Here is a 23,608-nt window from a genome sequence, read left to right on the forward strand (position 1 = left end):
ATAGACGTTTTCACCCTGGGATATTCCATCTATTCAATGTTATTAATCAGTCATAAACCAAACCAACTACTATGAAGTTCAACTAATGCGTCCTCCTTTTTCAAGCTTGAGAAGGGAAATTAACATGAATGTAACGCTATTTGTAGAACACATATAGTTATTGGTGCATGACTCACCTTGGCATGGACTCACACTCATTGTAAATCATTTAACGGTTTTATTTACCTAAAATTGCTCTGTTTATGATTAGTAATCTGACAGGCATCTGTAGAGTTTGTGGCCTCGCCTCTAATACGCGTCATGTGTCAAACCCTGCCCCTTTCAGCGAAGAGCGTAAAACATAATCATCACGAGTGTTTGTTGTAGCTTTCAGTGGCGTATACGTCATTTCAGAGGGACTTATTACACACTTTTATGTTTTAAGAAAAATTATGGGGAATAATACCATTTGAAGTTGACAATAAAGGGATCGCAATCAGGATTCGCCCAGAGCTCAAATAGCCTACAAATCAATCAATTGAATAACTCATCAATCGGCAGCGGCTGGGACGGCTGTGATAATTGGATCAACGTTGTGAAGAAGCTGCCGAGATGACGGCAGTTCTTGATATCAAACCAGCTTTGATGAAGTCCGAAAAATTGGATTGTAAGTAGCTTTGTCTAATTATTATTTGTATTACTGATATGACATCTAGGCATACTTTGAGTTTACACAGTCAGACAACTACCAATATTAACCCTATTGCAGACTTTATGTTGAGTGCCATAAATATGATGTGTAGCATCAAAATGCCGTTTCATTTGATAGCTTTTATTCCATTTAGCCTATGTAAATGATGGAGAACACGATTGTGTTATCATACATTTTTTTTATAACGCAAAATTGTATTCTAGCTATGCAGATAAGTGATGATTTAGGCGCGCATCAGTAATTGTGCACACCTTTTGTTAACATCGGTAAATAGCCCACCCGATTTACCTACCTCATCCCCATACTGGTTTTATTTATTTACTTTTCTGCTCTTTTGCACACCAGTATCTCTACCTGCACATAACCATCTGATCATTTATCACTCCAGTGTTAATCTGCTAAATTGTAATTATTCGCCTACCTCCTCATGCCTTTTGCACACAATGTATATAGACTTTTTTTTCTACTGTGTTATTGACTTGTTAGTTGTTTACTCCATGTGTAACTCTGTGTTGTCTGTTCACACTGCTATGCTTTATCTTGGCCAGGTCGCAGCTGTAAATGAGAACTTGTTCTCAACTAGCCTACCTGGTTAAATAAAGGTAAAATTGTGAGAAAAAAATCCATTAATTAATGGCAGCACTCTTAATCGGTGCACCTGTGTATCCCTGTGACAGTGACCTCAAATCGAATAGTATAATCTGCGCTGTTCGGTCAGGTTGTTAACAATTTAATTTATTTTACTAGGCAAGTCAGTTAAGAACAAATTCTTATTTTCAATGACGGCCTAGGAACAGTGGGTTAACTGCCTGTTCAGGGGCAGAACGACAGATTTGTACCTTGTCAGCTCGGGGATTCGAACTTGCAACCTTTCGGTTACTAGTCCAACGTTCTAACCACTAGGCTACCCTGCCGCAACAAGGCATCCTGGTGCATCGTTCAGAAATATAACTCTTTTCTATAAAATATATGTTCAAATTAGTTTTCATTGGGAATGCAGATAAAGCGTTTAAAAAAAATCAAAAGTAATCATTTTTGCATGTGAAAAGACAGAATCCTACTCATTACCCCGTGCTTAACCTATGTCACTTTAGTTTTGAGCCGACTTTGCTGTTGGCCAGAGCTCACCTTGCTCAGGCGTGAGAGGCGTAGCATTCATTCCAAAACGAATGCTGTCGCATGTCCGACGACAAACTTCTTCCACCGGGGCAACTCGGGTCGAATAATCGAATCCCCTCACTAGCTAAAGTAGTCTATTGGCTCAGATACCCTTTTTAGCATAGGTTACTGACTTGTCTACACTTTCTTACCTGTTTTTAGATGTTCTTGTTATCTCACATTGCCATAGTTGTCCTATTTGTCACCCATAGACTCAGTTGTCAATAGGTTGCCAATGCTTAAATATCAGATTACGTACCTTGCTCCCTTTTTATATTTGTTTCATATTCTACTTTCATTGATATGATTCAAACTATATGATTTCTCAGATGTTTTTGCTCAAGACTTGCTGTGTCAATGCAGACGACATAAAACGTCATGGAAACTAGGCTATTCACACATTCGTCAACCACATTAAACTAAGATCCAAGTGCGAAAACAGAGTAACACACACACACACACACACACACACACAATGTTCATGTGATCAGCAGAGTGTGAAAGTGCTGCTAGTTACAGCGTTGTCTGCACAAGCTTGCACCATCCTGCCAACTCTCCCAACAACCAGCCTCTTCACTCAAGGGGGAGAGCTACCACACTGAGTAACACAACCATGATACTTTGGTCGTACACTTGTTTTATTACACTTGTGCTCAGTGACAATGGTATTGTAAAAAAAAAGCGCTATTAAATGAGTTAGAGGTTGAATGTTGTGTCTATAAGCCCTTAATGTCTAATGACGTTTGTTGTGATGGGTTTAGTCTGTCACATCTTTCAAAGGCGTGTTGGGCTGGTGAGGTTCTGGCAGGTGTTGGACATTTCGAGAGAGCAGCCTTTTCCACCATTTTGCATTGAAGTGATACATGTTACCTCTCCGGTCCTGGAGATGTCTCACTTAGGATATGCACACTAGTCACTGATAGGACTCTGTGTCCCCATCTGATCACTGCCTGTGATCACTAGACTTCTGGAGAACGTCTTTGCTTGAAGTAAGCCGATCAGCCAGGTACATGATGACTGAAACATTAGCTGTCAAAATAAAGCCAGCTACTGTGGATAGGGGACAGGCCACACCTGTGGAGATACTTTTTTGGGCAGGATGCCCCTGAATCAACAGCAAAAAATGATTAGAACGTTATGTTACAATTGTTTAAATAATGGGTTCATGCTGAGACCAAGGTCTCTATCACAGATGATCCCTGTATACACATCAATATACACTATACTAATCAACATACACCATTATTCACATCAATATATGAAAAGAAAATCACAAAAATAAACACATTCTTCACCAAAAAGTTCCTTAATCAGCCTTTTGAATTGCCCTAGAGGCACCAGTTAATACAACTTTAGAGAGCCTTTGATATCATTCCACAAGTAAGGTACAGAAAAACTAAAAGCAGATTTACCTAACTCAGTGCAGATTGAAGGGCTAACTCAGTGCAGACCTGAGACTGGGTCTGGAATCTTGTACATCTGTACGTAAACAATTATGTTACAGTGGAAGTTTATGCCAGGAGGGCTTTATAGACCAAAATAATGCAATGCGTCGATCTACGAGACTTCAGAGAACCAGCCTACTTTTCAAAACAGTGGCAGCTGCACTCTTACAGATAATATTGCCATAGTTTACAGCTCTAGGATCTTAATTTGATCACTTTTGTTGCTGAGAATTTGTGCAAGAAATCCAAACTTGTATTTTATTCAAGCTTTAAAAAGGGTTCTACATTTTTATTTCCACTTTAAAATGTGAGACTTGATTTGAACTAATGAAAAATGTATCAACCCCTACAAAAAATGTCCATGAATTATAAATCACATTTCCTGTCACTGCAAAATTATTTCCTGCTGTAGCAAACTGGTTCAAATTAAGATACTACATCTGTGTAACGCTTATGAATGTCGACTGAATATTTTTTTCTGCTATTTAATGAGAGGTATGACTTATTCCTGTAAAAGAAGACCATTTTAATTAGGACTGGGACAACAAGGTGCTGTAGGTAGTCTAGTGATTAGAGCGTTGGGCCAGTAACCAAAAGGTTGCTGGATTGAATCCCCGAGCTGACAAGGTAAAAATGTCATCCTGCACCCCCTAACCCACTATTTCCCGGTAGGCCGTCATTGTAAATAAGAATTTGTTCTTAACTGACTTTCCTAGTTAAGTAAATAAAAATACCAGTATCGCAATATTTGTTTTCCATGGCAAAAATGAAAAGACTTGGTCCTTTTAAAAACCTGCTGTATGTAAAATATTATTTACTTTATCTTGGAAAATAAATAAATGTGACTTTGGATGACAACATAATGTTTGTTTCCAACATTAGGGCTGTTTTCCTAAGGAAGTTCAATCTGCTTCGTGTTTTGTTTCCTTGCCACGATACTAATGAGTATCGCGATACTGGTATTGGCCCTAATTTAAATTTTCTTAAGTAACTCGTCAATCCAAATATCCGGATATTTATAAGCGAGGACACGATCAATGAGGGCACCATCCAATGTACATATGGATAAAAGATCAGATACATTTTTACATGATTTGGAAATGTTTAATTCAAAGTCAAACACAGTTCTTCTTGAGTGATATTATTGCAAGATGATTTGAATTGAAGTGAGCTATTTTAGGTTGTTTTTAGGTTTTCCTAGGTGTGTTCAATGTATTGTTTACTTCATGGGGCTTTCCGTAATGCTTGTATAGCAATTCTAGGACAGTCACGTAACTCCTCTTGTGGTAAGAACATGTGAGGCGTCTGTTTTCCTGTGAAAGGTGGCAGTTAAATATGAAATGGCCATGCCTCCACAGCTTTGGATATCGTAATGAATGCATGTTTTTATATTTTAAAATGTGTAGGATTTCGTCATGTGAACTAGTTAATTATACTGAGAGTGACTTGATTTAAATAATGTAAAAAATATATTTTTTATATGAAAAAAAAACAACTATTCACACTTTGATGTGGAGTTCCAGGAAGTAGGTTGAGGCATTGTCCGACAAGGGTGGCTAGGTGAGCCATTCACGTGTCATGTGTGGAAGAGGGGAGCCCCATTCCATTCTCTTACACCCTGGCCTTGGTGTGCTTTCTCTAAACAGTTTAGTTCTCTTGGCATGCCAGTGGACTGACTGGACTGCCTCATCCCGCCTTGTAACGCTTAGTCATAAAACACAGGGTGCGTCCCAAATTAGCACCCAAATCTCTATAAAGGGCACTACTTTTGACTGAAGCCCTATGGGTTCTTTGCAATGTATAGGGTACCATTTGGGATGTAGCCACACTCCTAATCTGAGATATATTATCAGCTCTGAATGACAGCCATGCCAGAGAATGATTAGGGTTTAGAATAATCACAGAAACCCAAGCTGACTGGTAACCTGCATAATGGTTCTGTGTGATCTTTTAACCAGACCACCGGGGTAACATGGCTGTGTGCGTGGTGGAGGGTGTCTCCTCAAGCAATACTCTCAATGGGAGATCATTGCTCAGCCCATATATTTTGTGAGGGTGTGTTCTCGTTTCCCTCTCCCAGCACATGATGACACACGCGTGAGTCAGGCTTCGTGGTCCACGAAATCCAGCAATGTCATAGAGGGTGTCAAACTAATTCAGTGATTTTTTTTTTATTTATTTTTTTTTCCCCCCCCCATCTCCCTAATCACTTATTCATGCACTTTTGCATCTGTTTCATTTGAGTTTTTTCCCCCAGAATGCCCTGAGGAAAAGGTGGATATCTTTTTAGAAACTAGATTTTGACCCCAAGTAATGTTTTTATATGAAATGTTTAATCAAAATGTAATACATTACCTTTGTTGTTTGATGCCCCTGACTCTAAAAAATCTGTTTGACTCTTATGTCTTCATCAGTATCCAAACAGACATCAGTATTTTTAAACAGAAATTATGTTTCTCGGCTAAATAATCTAAAACTGGATCTTTCGCCCAACTTCTTTGACACATACAAAGAGAACAAAAGTCACAAGCTTTAGGCTAGTTGGCAATTCAAATTAACAGCATGTTTGAATGTGTCAGTGAGACAAACTTACATAAACTAGGGCTGTGACAATGCCAGTATCCCAATTATTTTGTCAATAAAAAAACAAAAAACAATTTAGGGCAAAAAAGAACATGAAGCAGACCTAACTCTTTGGTCCTTTAAATACCTGTATGTAAAATATTGTTTGCACTAGCTTGGTAAATAAATGTGACTCTGGATGACAATATGAAGGCTGTTTTTTAAAAGAAGTTAAATCTGCTTCTTGTTTTGTCTCCTTGCCACGATACTAACTAGTGTCTTTATACTGGTATCGTCCCATGTCCCAATATGAACCTACATGTTTTTAGCAGTAACCATCTCTGGTGGCATTCAAAATGAAAAATACACACCAACTAAATTAAGTTAGTTTCAATTGCCAAAAAGTTGCTATCTGCTTATTAGGTCATTGTTAATGATTTCTGGGCTATGCAGACAGTGTAGTGGGAATGTTCCAACAACTCTGACCTGGACTGTGTTGTACACCATAACTTGAGGTTCCCACTTGGGCCCTTGTGACTTCCTGTGTCGCTGTTGGCAAACAGGGGCGGCCAGACTATCCCAGAGACATCATAGCAGGATATCCAACATGTGGTTCCCATTCCCTGTCTCTCCTTGCCACAGATTCCAGGAAATTTCCACAACTCTCTGAAAGAATATCGTAGGCTAGACTGGAGTGTTTGCCAGTGACATGTCTGGCTTTGTGATGGCTGCCCTTTTTTTAATCATGTTTTAGAACAGGAAGTTATTAAGGGAGGGATTGGATAGTGGGTGTTTTAGTAGTATGCGCTTTGATTGGGATTTTCTGTAACAGGCAGCACAATAAAGTGGGCTGAGAGTACAATGAAACAAATCAACCTGCTCACAAACTTGAGGGGAAAAAAACAGAAGTTCTCAGTGCAATTCTTCTCTCCTCAACCCTACCCCCTCAGGAACCAACCATGTGATCTTCTGTTGGCAAGCCACAGAATGCAGATTTCACACCCCCTGACCCCTGGTATGTTCAAAATGGAAACTGTTAATTATATTCATGTTTTCTCTTGATGACTCTAGATTGGCCATAGCCAGTGAGTCTGTCTGACACTCATCAGTCTGACTGGTTTTAAGGACGGTCTCTGGTGCATTTCTATCTTTACTGACATTAGTTGCAATAGCACCGGAGGAGATGGCTGCCGTTTTACGGGCTCCTAACCAATTGTGCTATTGTTTTTTTCACGCATTATTTGTAACTTTTTAAATTTTATGTGGTATTTCTGCCACCGTCTCTTTAGCGAAAATAGCTTCTGGATATCAGGACAGTGATTACTCACCTCGTACTGGACAAAAATACGTTTTATTTTTTTATTTGGATGCAAAGGATTTACTTCAGACACCGGACAAGGTCCAAATCCCCGTCAATCGCATGAAGAAGAGACAGAGATATCGTGGAATTAGGTCGGGGTGCCTTGTAAAGATCTGATGGCGGGTGGGTAATCCGCCTCTACCATCAGTCCTATTAGCCAACGTGCAATCATTGGATAATAAACTGGATGAGCTCCAATCAAGACTCCCAACGGGACATTAAAAACTGTAATATCTTATATTTCAGAGTCGTGTCTGAACGACGATATGGATAACTTACAGCTGGGTGGGTTTTCCGTGCATCGGCAAGATAGAACAGCTGCCTCTGGTAAGACAAGGAGTGGCTGTCTGTCTATTTGACAATAACAGCTGGTGCACGAAATCTAATATTAAGGAGCTCTCTAGGTTTTGCTTGCCTGAGGTAGAGTATCTCATGAAAAGCTGTAGACCACACTATTTACCAAGTGTTTATCTATATTTTTCGTAGCTGTCTATTTACCACCTCAAACCGATGTTGGCACTAAGACTGCACTCAACAAGCTGTATAGGGCCATAAACAAACAAGAAAATGCTCATCCAGAACTGGCGCTCCTAGTGGCTGGAGACTTTAATGCAGGGATACTTACCAGCATGTTACATGTGCAACCAGAGTATAAAAAAACCTTACTCCACACACTGACGCGTACAAAGCTCTCCCTCGCCCTCCATTTGGCTAATCTGACCATAACTCTATCCTCCTGATTCCTGCTTGCTACTCTGTTTATTATCTATGCTTAGTCACTTTACCTACATGTACATATTCCCTGAATTACTTCAACATTAAATATATCCAAGTTGGTGCTTCTGACTCTCTGGTTTTGGGGGGTGGACAGGCACAGGGCTTCTGTCTCTTTGGTTTTGGGGGGGGGCAGGCGCAGTGATCAGCGCAAGGCCCCTGTTCATGCTGTTTGTGGTATAAACCACTGTGTTTGGGCCACGACGAGTCGATGGAGCGGACAGGAGACTCGGGAAGTTGTGTGACATACTAAACAAGTAGAACCGTCAATGCATACTAATGTTGCCTGGAACCCAGTTTACAGTATGGTATCAGATTGGTGACCAAGGGTACTAGCATTGGGGCTGAGTTTTTTTTGTTCTTATTGGCAGATGTGGACTTCAGCGACGTGCCCCTGCTCACCCCGGGGAGCAGGGAGATGATGTCACAGGCCCTGAGGGCCACGTTTAGCGGCTTCACCAAGGAGCAACAGAGACTGGGCATGCCCAGAGGTAAGTCCACCCCCCCCCCTGCACAGCATTCAGAAACTCACTGCCTGTGGCAACCAATAAAACAGGGCCCTGTTTAGGAGAGCATTACAGTGTTAAATGTTCAGGGCCCAAATTCAAAAAGCATCTCGGAGTTAGATTGCTTATCTAGGATCAGTTTGCATCTAAAATCACTGCTATTCTGAGACGCTTTAAGAATTTGGGCCCAGATAGAAATTAATTGTGTAGAATAGGTGTCTGTACATGAAGTACAGTGCCTTTGGAAAGTATTCCGACCCCTTGACCTTTTCCACATTTTGTTACAGCCTTATTCTAAAGTTGAAATGTTTTCCCCTCATCATTCTACACACAATACTCCATAATGCCAAAGCAAAAACAGGTTATAAATGTTTGCTCTTTTATTACAAATAAAAAAATGGAAGCATCACATTTATATAAGTATTCAGGCCCTTTACTTAGTACTTTGGCAGTGATTATATCACTGTCTTCTCCCCTTCTTTGGGGGAGTTTCTCCCATTCTTTGCAGATCCTCAAGCTCTGTCAGGTTGGATGGGGAGCGTCGCTGCACAGCTATTTTCAAATCTCTCCAGAGATGTTCGATCACTCCTGCGTTGTGCTTAGGGTTGTTGTCCTGTTGGATGGTGAAACTTCAAATCAAATCAAATTTTATTTGTCACATACACATGGTTAGCAGATGTTAATGCAAGTGTAGCGAAATGCTTGTGCTTCTAGTTCCGACAATGCAGTAATAACCAACAAGTAATCTAACTAACAATTCCAAAACTACTGTCTTATACACAGTGTAAGGGGATAAAGAATATGTACATAAGGATATATGAATGAGTGATGGTACAGAGCAGCATAGGCAAGATGCAGTAGATGATATCGAGTACAGTATATACATATGAGATGAGTATGTAAACAAAGTGGCATAGTTTAAAGTGGCTAGTGATACATTATTACATAAAGATGCAGTCGATGATATAGAGTACAGTATATACGTATGCATATGAGATGAATAATGTAGGGTATGTAAACATTATATAAGGTAACATTGTTTAAAGTGGCTAGTGATATATTTACATCATTTCACATCAATTCCCATTATTAAAGTGGCTGGAGTTGAGTCAGTGTCAGTGTGTTGGCAGCAGCCACTCAATGTTAGTGGTGGCTGTTTAACAGTCTGATGGCCTTGAGATAGAAGCTGTTTTTCAGTCTCTCGGTCCCAGCTTTGATGCACCTGTACTGACCTCGCCTTCTGGATGATAGCGGGGTGAACAGGCAGTGGGTCGGGTGGTTGATGTCCTTGATGATCTTTATGGCCTTCCTGTAACATCGGGTGGTGTAGGTGTCCTGGAGGGCAGGTAGTTTGCCCCCGGTGATGCGTTGTGCAGACCTCACTACCCTCTGGAGAGCCTTACGGTTGAGGGCGGAGCAGTTGCCGTACCAGGCGGTGATACAGCCCACCAGGATGCTCTCGATTGTGCATCTGTAGAAGTTTGTGAGTGCTTTTGGTGACAAGCTGAATTTCTTCAGCCTCCTGAGGTTGAAGAGGCGCTGCTGCGCCTTCTTCACGATGCTGTCTGTGAGTGGACCAATTCAGTTTGTCTGTGATGTGTATGCCGAGGAACTTAACTTGCTACCCTCTCCACTACTGTTCCATCGATGTGGATAGGGGGGTGTTCCCTCTGCTGTTTCCTGAAGTCCACAATCATCTCCTTAGTTTTGTTGACGTTGAGTGTGAGGTTATTTTCCTGACACCACACTCCGAGGGCCCTCACCTCCTCCCTGTAGGCCGTCTCGTCGTTGTTGGTAATCAAGCCTACCACTGTTGTGTCGTCCGCAAACTTGATGATTGAGTTGGAGGTGTGCGTGGCCACGCAGCCGTGGGTGAACAGGGAGTACAGGAGAGGGCTCAGAACGCACCCTTGTGGGGCCCCAGTGTTGAGGATCAGCGGGGAGGAGATGTTGTTGCCTACCCTCACCACCTGGGGGCGGCCCGTCAGGAAGTCCAGTACCCAGTTGCACAGGGCGGGGTCGAGACCCAGGGTCTTGAGCTTGATGACGAGCTTGGAGGGTACTATGTGTTGAATGCCGAGCTGTAGTCGATGAACAGCATTCTCACATAGGTATTCCTCTTGTCCAGATGGGTTAGGGCAGTGTGGTTGAGATTGCATCGTCTGTGGACCTATTTGGGCGGTAAGCAAATTGGAGTGGGTCTAGGGTGTCAGGTAGGGTGGAGGTGATATGGTCCTTGACTAGTCCCTCAAAGCACTTCATGATGACTGATGTGAGTGCTACGGGGCGGTAGTCGTTTAGCTCAGTTACCTTAGCTTTCTTGGGAACAGGAACAATGGTGGCCCTCTTGAAGCATGTGGGAACAGCAGACTGGTATAGGGATTGGTTGAATATGTCCGTAAACACACCGGCCAGCTGGTCTGCGCATGCTCTGAGGGCGCGGCTGGGGATGCCGTCTGGGCCTGCAGCCTTGCGAGGGTTAACACGTTTAAATGTCTTACTCACCTCGGCTGCAGTGAAGGAGAAACCATTGCAGGCCGTGTCAGTGGCACTGTATTGTCCTCAAAGCGGGCAAAAAAGTTATTTAGTCTGCCTGGGAGCAAGACATCCTGGTCCGTGACTGGGCTGGATTTCTTCCTGTAGTCCGTGATTGACTGTAGACCCTGCCACATGCCTCTTGTGTCTGAGCCGTTGAATTGAGATTCTACTTTGTCTCTGTACTGACGCTTAGCCTGTTTAATAGCCTTGCGGAGGGAATAGCTGCACTGTTTGTATTCAGTCATGTCACCAAACACCTTGCCCTGATTAAAAGCAGTGGTTCGCGCTTTCAGTTTCACACGAATGCTGCCATCAATCCACGGTTTCTGGTTAGGGAATGTTTTAATCGTTGCTATGGGAACGACATCTTCAACGCACGTTCTAATGAACTCGCACACCGAATCAGCGTATTCGTCAATGTTGTTGTCTGACGCAATACGAAACATCTCCCAGTCCACGTGATGGAAGCAGTCTTGGAGTGTGGAGTCAGCTTGGTCAGACCAGCGTTGGACAGACCTCAGCGTGGGAGCTTCTTGTTTTAGTTTCTGTCTGTAGGCAGGGATCAACAAAATGGAGTCGGTCAGCTTTTCCGAAAGGGGGGCGGGGCAGGGCCTTATATGCGTCGCGGAAGTTAGAGTAACAATGATCCAAGGTCTTTCCACCCCTGGTTGCGCAATCGATATGCTGATAAAATTTAGGGAGTCTTGTTTTCAGATTAGCCTTGTTAAAATCCCCAGCTACAATGAATGCAGCCTCCGGATAAATCGTTTCCAGTTTGCAGAGAGTTAAATAAAGTTCCCAGTCTGAGGTTCTTGGCGCTTTGGAGCAGGTTTTCATCAATGATCTCTCCTTGATCCGTTCATCTTTGCCTCGCTGCTGACTAGTCTCCCAATACATGCCGCTGAAAAACATCCCCAAAGCATGATGCTGCCACCATGCTTCACCGTAGGGATTGTATCCGGTTTCCTCAAGATGTGACGCTTTGCATTCAGGACAAAGTTCAATCTTGGTTTCATCAGACCAGAGAATCTTGTTTCTCATGGTCTGCAAGTCTTTTGGTGCATTTTGTCAAACTCCAAGTGGGCTGTCATGTGCCTTTTACTGAGGAGTGGCTTTTGTCTGGCCACTACCATAAAGGCCTGATTTTGTGGAGTGCTGCAGAGGTGGTTGTACTTCTGGAAGGTTCTCCCATCTCCACAGAGGGACTCTGGAGCTCTGTCAGTGACCATCGGGTTCTTGGTCATCTCCCTGACCAAGGCCCTTCTCCCTCAATTGCCCAGTTTGGCCGGGCAGCCAGCTCTAGGCAGAGTCTTGGTGGTTCCACACTTCTTCCATTTTAAGATGGATGGAGACCACTGTGTTCTTCAATGCTGCAGACATTTTTTGGTACCCTTCCTCAGATCTGTGCCTCGACACAATCCTGTTTCAGAGCTCTACGGACAATTCCTCTGACCTCATGGCTTTGTTTTTGCTCTGACATGCACTGTCAGTTGTGGGACCTTATATAGATTTGTGTGTGCGGTTCCAAATCATGTCCAACCAATTGAATTGTTGGACTCCAAGTTATAGAAACATCTCAAGGATGATCAATGGAAACGGGATGCACCTGTGCTCAATTTCGAATCTCATAGCAAATGTGTCTTTGTCATTATGGGGTATTCTGTGTAGATTGAGTTTTTGAATAATTAAAATAAAATTTTAGTGGTTAATGTAACAAAATGTGGAAAGTCAAGGGGTCTGAACACTTTCTGAAGGGACTGTATATGAATCGTGTAAATTGTATACATTTCTATCTGAAATGTTTTGCATATTTTACACACACAGGTCAATCCAAGTTTTTGATTGATGAAATGGAGCAATACCTGCCCTATTTATTTTTCTCTGAGGACAATTTTTTGACCCAGCAGGAATGTGCTGCCTCAAGTGGTTACAACATGCGGGTGGGAGCTGTCTGTCAAAGCCAAGTTGGTTGCAGTGGTGTAAAGTACTTAAGTAGTACTTGAAAGTATTTTTACTTAAGTTTTTTGTGGTCTGTATTTTACTATTTTATATTTTTGACTTCACTATATTCCTAAAGAAAATGATCTACTTTTTATTCCATACATTTTCCCTGACACCCAAAAGTACTCGTTACATTTTGAATGCTTAGCAGGACAGGACAGTTGTCTAATTCACAAACTTATCAAGAGAACATCCCTACTGCCTCTGATCTGGTGGATTCACTAAACACATGCTTCATTTGTAAAGGATGTCTTTTAGTGTTGGCTTGGATTTAAATAGACACATTTTCTAGTTTGTCTGCTTTGCTTAATGTAAGGGATTTTAAATTATTTGTACTTTACTCTTGATACTTAAGTATATTTTAGCAATTACATTTACTTTTGATACTTCAGTATATTTAAAATCAAGACTTTTACTCTAAGTATTTTACTGGGTGACTCATGTTTACTTGTCATTTTCTATTAAGGTACCTTTACTTTTACTCAAGTAGGAAAATGGGTACTTTTTCCACCACTGTTTGGTTGTTAACCCAACTTACAATATACCTCGACATGACAACCCATTCACTCCCTTCAGAGTAGGCATGAGACCATGTGACCTGGTGGGAGAGTTGGAGGAGCAGCCTGTTAAGAGTAAACAAACGTGTGTGGCGTGGATAGACAGTGAGTCACTCCGTCTAGGGGGTGTCTGTTAATAAGCGCCTATGAGTCTCGGCAGTTGCTGAGGAATTTTGGTGCAGGGAGTTCGAACTTTATCTGCCAAAAAGTCTAAGGATTGGGATTCGGTGCGAGAGGGTTATAACTTCTGCTAAACACCCCACTATACACAAGTGTATATGATGCTCCTCAAACAGTTTTGAGAATACATTTTATTTTTGGACAAGGTCCCACTGACTTAAAGCCGGAATCCCTATTTGTGAAACGGCTACATGCGTTTTAGGATATTACAGCAACAAAGTTAGTTCAAACAAAAATGTTTTTTTATTTAACCAGGTATGTACTGCAAATAGTTTATTCCACAATGCTGGATGCCTGTTTCTCCAACAAAAACATGTGCTGGCAATGTTTCACTTATGGCGATTTCAGATTAAGGTTGACCTGCTCCCAGTGTCAAACCGTTGATGTTAGTGTGTTGTACAAAAAGTGCTATTTCAAGTTTAAAGCTGGATGTACAATATTGCTCCACAGATAATACATTGTCATGAATGATGCACAATTTATCATGAATAATAGCAAAATACATTTTATTTGTGACTGTCCCAGCCTCTTGCTCTATGTTTTGGCCCTTGGCAGAAATACTGTGTTGATCCAACACTGTAGAGGGTCACTGTTGAGTAACCAACGTATCTGCATACACAGCGACATGTGATCCAGATAGTCAGTCAGTGAATACACAGGGATCACACTAAGGAAGACTGTTTTTGATGTTACACCCCTTCCTCCTCTGTGTCCAGACCCCAGGCACTGGTCAGAGAGCCAGGTGGGCCAGTGGCTGCTGTGGACAGAGAACGAGTTCAGCCTGAAGAGCGTGGACCTGCACTGCTTCCGTATGGCCGGGGTAAGTCTCTGTGCCCTGGGGAAGGAGTGCTTCTTGGACCTGGCACCTGACTTTGTGGGGGACATCCTGTGGGAACACCTGGAGATGATGCAGAGAGGTAGGTAGCACCTGTGTCACCGTTAGGATAGCAACAGATGGCTTTTTACATTTCTATTAGCATCATTACTAGACCAGCAACATACAATAGCCTATGGCTATTCACATCATTGCTAGGCCAGCAGCATACAGTAGTAGCCTATGGCTTTTAGTATCAATTTTAGGCCAACAACATGGGTGGTTAAATACAATTTAAAATATTAGATGACATTCATCGCCATTTACCCATTTTTGTTTTAGCTCTCCCGATCAACACCTGTGATTGCTTTATGCCTCTAATGTCAATATGCCTTGTCTACTGCTGTCTCGGCTAGTTCTTATTGTTTTATTTCACTGTGGAGCCCTCAGTCCCGCTCAACATGCCTTAGATAGCTCTTTTGTCCCACCACACACATGCGGAGACCTCACCTGGCTTAACTGGAGCCTCCAGAGACAACTTCTCATCGTCACCCAACGCTTAGGTGTACCTCCACTGTACTCACATCCTACCATACCATTGTCTGTACATTATGCCTTGAATCTATTCTACCACGCCTAAAAATCTGCTCCTTTTATTCTCTGTTCCAGACGACCAGTTCTTATAGCCTTTAGCCGTACCCTTATCATACTCCTCTGTTCCTCTGGTGATGTAGAGGTTAATCCAGGCCCTGTAGCCCCCCAGTTCCATTCCCCAGGCGCTATCATTTGTTGACATCTGTAACCGTAAAAGCCTTGGTTTCATGCATGTAACATCAGAAGCCTCCTCCCTAAGTTTGTTTTATTTACAGTTTTACAACACTCCGCCAACCCTGATGTCCTAGCGGTGTCTGAATCCGGGCTTAGGAAGACCACCAAAAATTCTGAAATTTCCATCCCCAAGTACAACATTTTCCACCAAGATAGAACTGCCAAAGGGGGTGGAGTTAGTCTGCAGAGTTCTGTCATGCTATCCAGGTCTGTGCCCAAACAGCTTGAGCTTCTACTTTTAAAAATCCACCTTTCCAGAAATCAGTCTCACTGTTGCTGCTTGTTATAGATCCCCTTCAGCCGCCAGCTGTTAATTCCAGCTGTGAATGTTCCCCACTTATCTTCAGAGTTTGTACTGTCAGGTGACCTAAACTGGGATATGCTTAACACCCTGGCCATCCTACAATCTAAGCTAGATGCCCTCAATCTCACACAAATTATCAAGGAGCCTACCAGGTACAACCATAAATCTGTAAATACGGGCACCCTCCTAGATATCATCCTGACCAACCTGCCCTCTAAATACACCTCTGCTGTCTTCAACCAGGATATCAGCAATCGCTGCCTCATTGCCTGTGTCCGTGGTCAAACGACCACCCCTCATCACTGTCAAATGCTCCCTAAAACACTTCAACGAGCAGGCCTTTCTAATCGACTTGGCCCGGGTATCCTGGAAGCATATTGACCTCCATTCCATCAGTAGAGGATGCCTGGTTATTCTTTAAGTACTTTCCTCACCATCTTAAATAAGCATGCCCCATTCAAAAAAACAGAACTAAGAACAGATATAGATAGCCCTTGGTTCACTCCAGACTTGACTGCTCTTGATCAGCACAAAAACATCCTGTGGCGTACTCCATTAGCATCGAATAGCCCCTGAAATATACAACTTTAAAGGGAAGTCCGGAACCAATATAAACAGTCAGTTAGGAAAGCTAAGGCTAGCTTTTTCAAACAGAAATATGCATCCTGTAGCACTATTTCCAATAAGTTTTGGGACACTGAAGTCCATGGAGAATAAGAGCACCTCCTCCCAACTACCCACTGCACTGAGGCTAGGAAACGCTGTCACCACTGATAAAACTAAGATAATCAATCATTTCAATAAGCAATTTTCTACGACTGGCCATGCTTTCCACCTGGCCACCCCTACCCCGGCCAACAGCTCTGCACCCAAATAGCTGATGTTCTGAAAGAGCTGCAAAATCTGGACCCCTACAAATCAGCTGGGCTAGACAATCTGCACCATCTCTTTCTAAAATGATCCACCGCAATTGTTGCAACCCCTATTACTAGCCTGTTCAACCTCTTTCGTATTGTTGGAAATCCCACACAGCTTACCGATCACTGTACCTGTACACAGCCAATATGTATATAGCCCACCCAACTACCTCATCCCAATGTTATTTATTTTGAAGTGTACCTATGATACAAATTACAGACCTCTACATGCTTTGTAAGTAGGAAACACTGCCGATTTTGCAAGTTATCAAATACTTGTTCTCCCCACTGTATATTAGCATAATTGCTAGGCTATTGAGAGACTGGCTATCATCAGCGCAAAATAGTTTAACGGACATCAAAACCTATTGTATAAAATGTGTTAGCATCCGATCCCACAAACATTAATACTTTACTGTGTCATTGTTTAGTTTGTATACAGTGGGGCAAAAAAGTATTTAGTTAGCCACCAATTGTGCAAGTTCTCCCACTTAAAAAGATGAGAAGCCTGTCATTTTCATCATATGTATACTTCAACTATGACAGACAAAATGACAAAAAAAATCCAGAAAATCACATTGTAGGATTTTTAATGAATTTATTTGCAAATGATGGTGGAAAATAAGTATTTGGTCAATAACAAATGTTTATCAATACTTTGTTATATACCCTTTGTTGGCAATGACAGAGGTGAAGACTTACAGAAAACGTTTGACAAGGTTTTTCACACACTGTTGCTGGTATTTTGGCCCATTCCTCCATGCAGATCTCCTCGAGAGCAGTGATGTTTTGGGGCTGTTGCTGGGCAACACGGACTTTCAACTCCCTCCAATGATTTTCTATGGGGTTGAGATCTGGAGACTGGTTAGGCCACTCCAGGACCTTGAAATGCTTCTTACGAAGCCACTCCTTCATTGCCCGGGCAGTGTGTTTGGGATCATTGTCATGCTGAAAGACCCACCCACGTTTCATCTTCAATGCCCTTGCTGGTGGAAGGAGGTTTTCACTCAATCTCACGATACATGTCCCCATTCATTCTTTCCTTTACACGGATCAGTCGCCTGGTCCCTTTGCAGAAAAACAGACCCAAAGCATGATGTTTCCACCCCCATGCTTCACAGTAGGTATGGTGTTCTTTGGATGCAACTCAGCATTCTTTGTCCTCCAAACACAACGAGTTGAGTTTTTACCAAAAAGTTATATTTTGGTTTCATCTGACCATATGACATTCTCCCAATCTTCTTCTGGATCGTCCACATGCTCTCTAGCAAACTTCAGACGGGCCTGGACATGTACTAGCTTAAGCAGGGGGACACGTCTGGCACTGCAGGATTTGAGTCCCTGGCGGCGTAGTGTGTTACTGATGGTAGGCTTTGTTACTTTGGTCCCAGCTCTCTGCAGGTCATTCACTAGGTCCCCCCCGTGTGGTTCTGGGATTTTTGCTTTTGACCCCACGGGGTGAGATCTTGCGTGGAGCCCCAGATCGAGGGAGATTATCAGTGGTCTTGTATGTCTTCCATTTCCTAATAATTGCTCCCACAGTTGATTTCTTCAAACCAAGCTGCTTACCTATTGCAGATTCAGTCTTCCCAGCCTGGTGCAGGTCTACAATTTTGTTTCTGGTGTCCTTTGACAGCTCTTTGGTCTTGGCCATAGTGGAGTTTGGAGTGTGACAGTCTGAGGTTGTGGACAGGTGTCTTTTATACTGATAACAAGTTCAAACAGGTGCCATTAATACAGGTAATGAGTGGAGGACAGAGGAGCCTCTTAAAGACAAAGTTACAGGTCTGTGAGAGCCAGAAATCTTGCTTGTTTGTAGGTGACCAAATACTTATTTTCCACCATAATTTGCAAATAAATGCATTAAAAATCATACAATGTGATTTTCAGGATTTTTTTTCTTCTCATTTTGTCTGTCATAGTTGAAGTGTATCTATGATGACAATTACAGGCCTCATCTTTTTAAGTGGGAGAACTTGCACAATTGGTGGCTGACTAAATACTTTTTTTGCCCCACTGTATATATATTTTTGTGTTAAAGTGGGGAGGGGGGGTACCATCATAACTAACATGTCTTTCTTGATAAAGATGTGAGGTATTTCCCGGTCAATGGCTTGATGCCCACATTCCAGGAGTCCCGGTTCACTTATGACTACTTTGCGAGTGAGTATAGCTTCTCTGCCTCTGCCCAAAACACAAGAGACAACTATTGTCTAAATCATACCGTCCATTTTATAATGGAGAGAAATATCATTACTCCCTTTTTTGGGAGAGATGTAATGTCTCTCCCCCAATTCTTCTCCGTAGACTATGGAACTCAACGTGCCCAGTGCATCCTTCCATCGGACAACTCAGAGCCAGGCTTCATCACAGAGTCCAATCAGACACTTCTACCAACCACCTGTGAGGACCTGCTGTCAATCAAGACTGAGAACGGACATTCTACTGGCCCACTGGGTCCTAAGCAGGGGGACTACCTCACCATCAAACAGGAAGTGGTCTCCCATGACAATATGTGCATGGGGCACGTCATTCGAGGTAAGACCACAGTCATGTAATATAATAACATATGCCATTTAGCAGATGCTTTTGTCCAAAGATATTTACGTGTGTACATTTTTTTTCACCTTTATTTAACCAGGTAGGCTAGTTGAACAAGTTCTCATTTGCAACTGCGACCTGACCAAGATAGAGCAAAGCAGTTCGACACACAACAGCGTTACACATGGAATAAACAAACATACAGTAGAAAATCTATATACAGCTTGTGCAAATGAGGTAGGATAAGAGAGGTAAGGCAATAAATAAGCTGCGACGTAATTACAATGTAGCAATTAAACACTGGAATGTTAGAATGTGCAGAAGATGAATGTGCAAGTAGAGATACTGGGGTGCAAAGGAGCAAGAGAAATAAAAAATATGCTATGGGGATGAGGTAGAGTGGATGGGCTATTTATAGATGAGCTATGTACAGGTTCAGTGATCTGTGAGCTGCTCTGACAGCTGGTGCTTAAAGCTAGTGAGGGAGGTAAGAGTCTACAGCTTTAGTGATTTTTGCAGTTCGTTCCAGTCATTGGCAGCAGAGAACTGGAAGGAGAGGGGGCCAAAAGAGGAATTGGCTTTGGGGGTGACAAGTGAGATATACCTGCTGGAGCGCGTGCTACGGGTTGGTGCTGCCATGGTGACCAGTGAGCTGAGATACGGCGGGGCTTTACCTAGCAGAGACTTGTAGATGACCTGGAGCCAGTGGGTTTGGCGACAAGTATGACGCGAGGGCCAGCCAACGAGAGCGTACAGGTCGCAGTGGTGGGTAGTATATGGGGCTTTGGTGACAAAACAAATGGCACTGTGATAGACTGCATCCAATTTGCTGAGTAGAGTGTTGGAGGCTATTTCGTAAATGACATCGCCGAAGTCGAGGATCGGTAGGATGGTCAGTTTTACGAAAGTTATACATGCATGCATGCATACATATTTTATCTTATTGACCTCAGTGGAAATCAACCCACGACCCTGATGTTGCAAACGCCATGTTCTACCAATTCAACCACATTCTCCTCCACCTTAAATGCTATAGAAGACATCATGGGAGAATGTTTGTCTGTTATTTATAATATGCTCCTGTACATTGAATGTATGACATGTTAGCCTGGTAGAATCAGATTAAGCAAGGAGATCATTTAACGAGCTCATTATGAACATTGTGTGGATGGATATTATTCACTGTGATGCAAATGAACATTCAGTTTTATGATCCTCATTATAAATACCTTGTTGTTCAGTATTGCACACAGTAGGAACTATTTTGCAGCAGAATATTTTGGTTCAGGTAGTGCCTCCATGCTTCACTTGGTTTATAAATGTTTTCCCCCAAACTGAACATGGCCGTGGTGTTCCATTCTTTCATCCCAGGTAAAATTGGGGGCCAAGAATCCTTTGAGAGTGTTGAGAGCCTAGAGGCTTGTGAGCGTCTCACCCAGTCCCGGGGCAGCCACTCCCACTTCTGCAATCTGCAGCGCGTGCCCTCCTACAACAGCTTTGACTCAGATGACTATCCGGCCACGCTGCGTGGCCACCCAGCCAAAAGCACATTCAAAGACTATGTGAAGGAGCGCATGGACCTGACCAAAGACAAGTCTGTCATACTGGCTGCGGCTCTTGCGGGATACACAGGTGTGTGTGTTTATGTAACCCAAGAATGCAAAACAATTGCTGACTACCTCAAAAGGTGATTATTTGTTTCTTTGAGATTCAACTAAATACCAAGTAATTTAAGTAATAAACTGTATGTTCCTTGGTTGTGCTTCCACAGGAAGTGGTCCGATCCAGCTGTGGCAATTTCTGTTGGAGCTCTTGACCGACACTTCCTGTCAGTCGGTCATCAGCTGGACGGGAGATGGCTGGGAATTCAAATTGAACAATCCCGATGAGGTGAGAACATCCCTTCCACTTAGGCAACCAGGGAAGTGTCAAGCAACACCTGATTTGATCATCACGTCATCCTATATCCAGTTACTAATTCACATTGACAATACCTAATGGAATAGACAAAGTTAAAAGTATGTTTGCTTGATCTTGCCATAGGAAATTGGGGATGAGGTGGATCAAGATAATTTGACCCTCTCCCGCTCTCTCACCTTTCGTCCTCACTCCTCCCCTCCAGGTGGCTAGGCGCTGGGGCCAGAGGAAGAACAAGCCCAAGATGAACTATGAAAAGCTGAGCCGCGGCCTGCGCTACTACTACGACAAGAACATAATCCACAAGACGTCTGGCAAGCGATATGTCTACCGCTTTGTCTGCGACCTGAACGGCCTTCTGGGATACAGCGCAGAGGAGATTCACGCCATGCTTGACATGATGCCGGACACAGGAGAGTGATGTGGGTGTGGTCTGACACCACCAGGTAACATGCACGCTTGTGTAGGACAGGGGTTGCCAACAGGTTGCCCGTGGGCTAAAACCGGCCCTCAAGCGATTATTATTTTTTTTTATTTTTTTTTTTAAAAAAAAATTGTGGGGGCTCCCAAAGTTGAGTTTTTAGAGGGATTTTAGTTTTTGGTCAAAAAAGACTAAAGTCACCAGGAATTCAGAAAAAAGGAGACTTTAGGAAATCTGTTCCCAAGAATTTCATAAAAAAAGATGTGATTATGTCTCAAAGTAGGAAATGAATGTTATTTTCTAATACTCTTTTTATTGTGTTCTGGCAAAAATCATCTCAAGGCTGAATCTAGTTGCCTACTGCTGTTGTAGGAGATCATGATGAAAGCATTTACAATCACAAAAAAAATACATTATGCAAATACAATCAGACTACTGTCAAGTTGCTGAAGACCATGGAAGCGAGTTACTTGGAAATGGACATGGCCATCACCCAAGGAGGTTAGATAATTTTATTCAAATGGAGCACATGGTAAAAGAAATGTACCCTTTGGGACCTAAGACTGGTGTTTTTCTGTGTTCAGTATTGTTCTCTGGAAACCACATTGACAATCCACAGCCATTTTAGCAGCCAAGCATTGGGCTTTTTGTGTCAGTCTCAAAGCAATGACTCTACTCTTACACAAGGGTCTACTGAAGTCCTTTTTAATTAATGATTTGTTTGAGGACTGCTACAGACATCCAGGGTATTGAGGGCAACACTAGGTGCTCTATATCTATCAATGCCACCACTGTCATGGTTCCACCTGCCAAAAATGTCAAATTTGTCATATTTCCCTGACCAAAGACATCTTTTTTATATACTGCACAAGACATAATTCACTGTCTCCACATGCTTTGTCATGAGTTCCCCTAAATGTGTTAAGAGCTTTCACATTTCGGCTGTTACCCTGGGTTGTATTCACTAGGAAATAAATTGAAGAAAATGGACCGAAACGGGAGGGACTACCTGAACCTGTCCAATAAGAAACTAATTTGTGTTGCAAAACTTTTTGCTACAGGTTGTTGCGGTGTACCCTATTGAATATGGTTAGAAAGGTGTGAAGTACTCTCATATTTGAGGGAACCAAACCCTACAACCAAATGCTATCGCAATTATTTTACAGCATTTGTTTCTTTTTTTTATAATGTAACAAAGTTTTGTATAATTTTAAAGTTTGTCATTATTTTTTTATATTTTTTTTAAATAGACAGCTGGTTCTATGCGTGGGAATGCTTGATGAATACAGACCCGAGTAGGAGTGCTGATCTAGGATCAGTTTTTCCCTTACGTTATTAAGAAGAATACATTGAAAGAGGGGCTGGCTGGCTGATCCTATATCAACACTCTTAGTTTGAGACTCTTTGAATATAGGATTTTTAAAAAAGGTGGCAGTATCCTCTTTCTTGCTTTATACATTCAAGATTTCTTGGGCTGAGCCTGGCCTATCGCTGAACACTAAGAGCAGAGCTTTTATTATGATTGTACATGAGAATGTTGTATACCAAACAGCATAAACCAAACTAACTGTTGTGTGGGTCTCCTATTTTTACTCCTCACGTACACACAAATGCCCATGTAACACAGAGATAAAAAATAGCCACAGTTGAGTAGCGGCTAGACCGACATTGCTAAACGTGGGGCTGCTGGACAGGAAATTCCACCTGATACATGTGTTAAACTTAGCTGTGAATAAAGAAGTGATTTATTGTCCATTGTTTTGCCCCTGTCCCTCTGGATTACATGCTTAGTCTTAGCCCATGTGACATACTAGGCCTAAGGTATAACATTCTCCCAGGGTCAGCTCGATGACTTGAAACAGGAGAAAGGCAAGATGACAGCAATCTAAGTCATTGAGAGAGGACATTAGTTCTGTGTGTGACTCCATGATAACAATGACAGATAAATCTCGAGGGACAATCAAGGCAGAACATGGTTGTGGGCGGAATCTCTACATGAGACGCAGGCATCTGAAGAAAAAGTGAGGGAAATCATCTCTGAGATGGACCACAGGAAGATCGAGATGGAGTGTGCCCGCAGGACTGGAAAACACA

General features: G+C 42.4%; 1 protein-coding gene across 1 annotated transcript; it reads left to right on the top strand.

The window, feature by feature from the left end:
* The first annotated feature begins 343 nt into the window (after positions 1 to 343).
* Positions 344 to 23,267, top strand: LOC112228340 (protein c-ets-1-B). Its single transcript, XM_024393568.2, has 8 exons — positions 344 to 646; positions 8,362 to 8,481; positions 14,489 to 14,689; positions 18,724 to 18,798; positions 18,943 to 19,173; positions 20,548 to 20,808; positions 20,948 to 21,066; positions 21,299 to 23,267. Exons 1-8 carry the CDS (start codon positions 592 to 594, stop codon positions 21,512 to 21,514), a joined length of 1,278 nt encoding a protein of 425 aa, XP_024249336.1. The 5' UTR covers positions 344 to 591; the 3' UTR covers positions 21,515 to 23,267.
* Positions 23,268 to 23,608: the final 341 nt, after the last annotated feature.

This window comes from Oncorhynchus tshawytscha, linkage group LG30, assembly GCF_018296145.1.
Source record: "Oncorhynchus tshawytscha isolate Ot180627B linkage group LG30, Otsh_v2.0, whole genome shotgun sequence".
In the NCBI taxonomy this organism is placed as follows: Eukaryota; Metazoa; Chordata; class Actinopteri; order Salmoniformes; family Salmonidae; genus Oncorhynchus; species Oncorhynchus tshawytscha.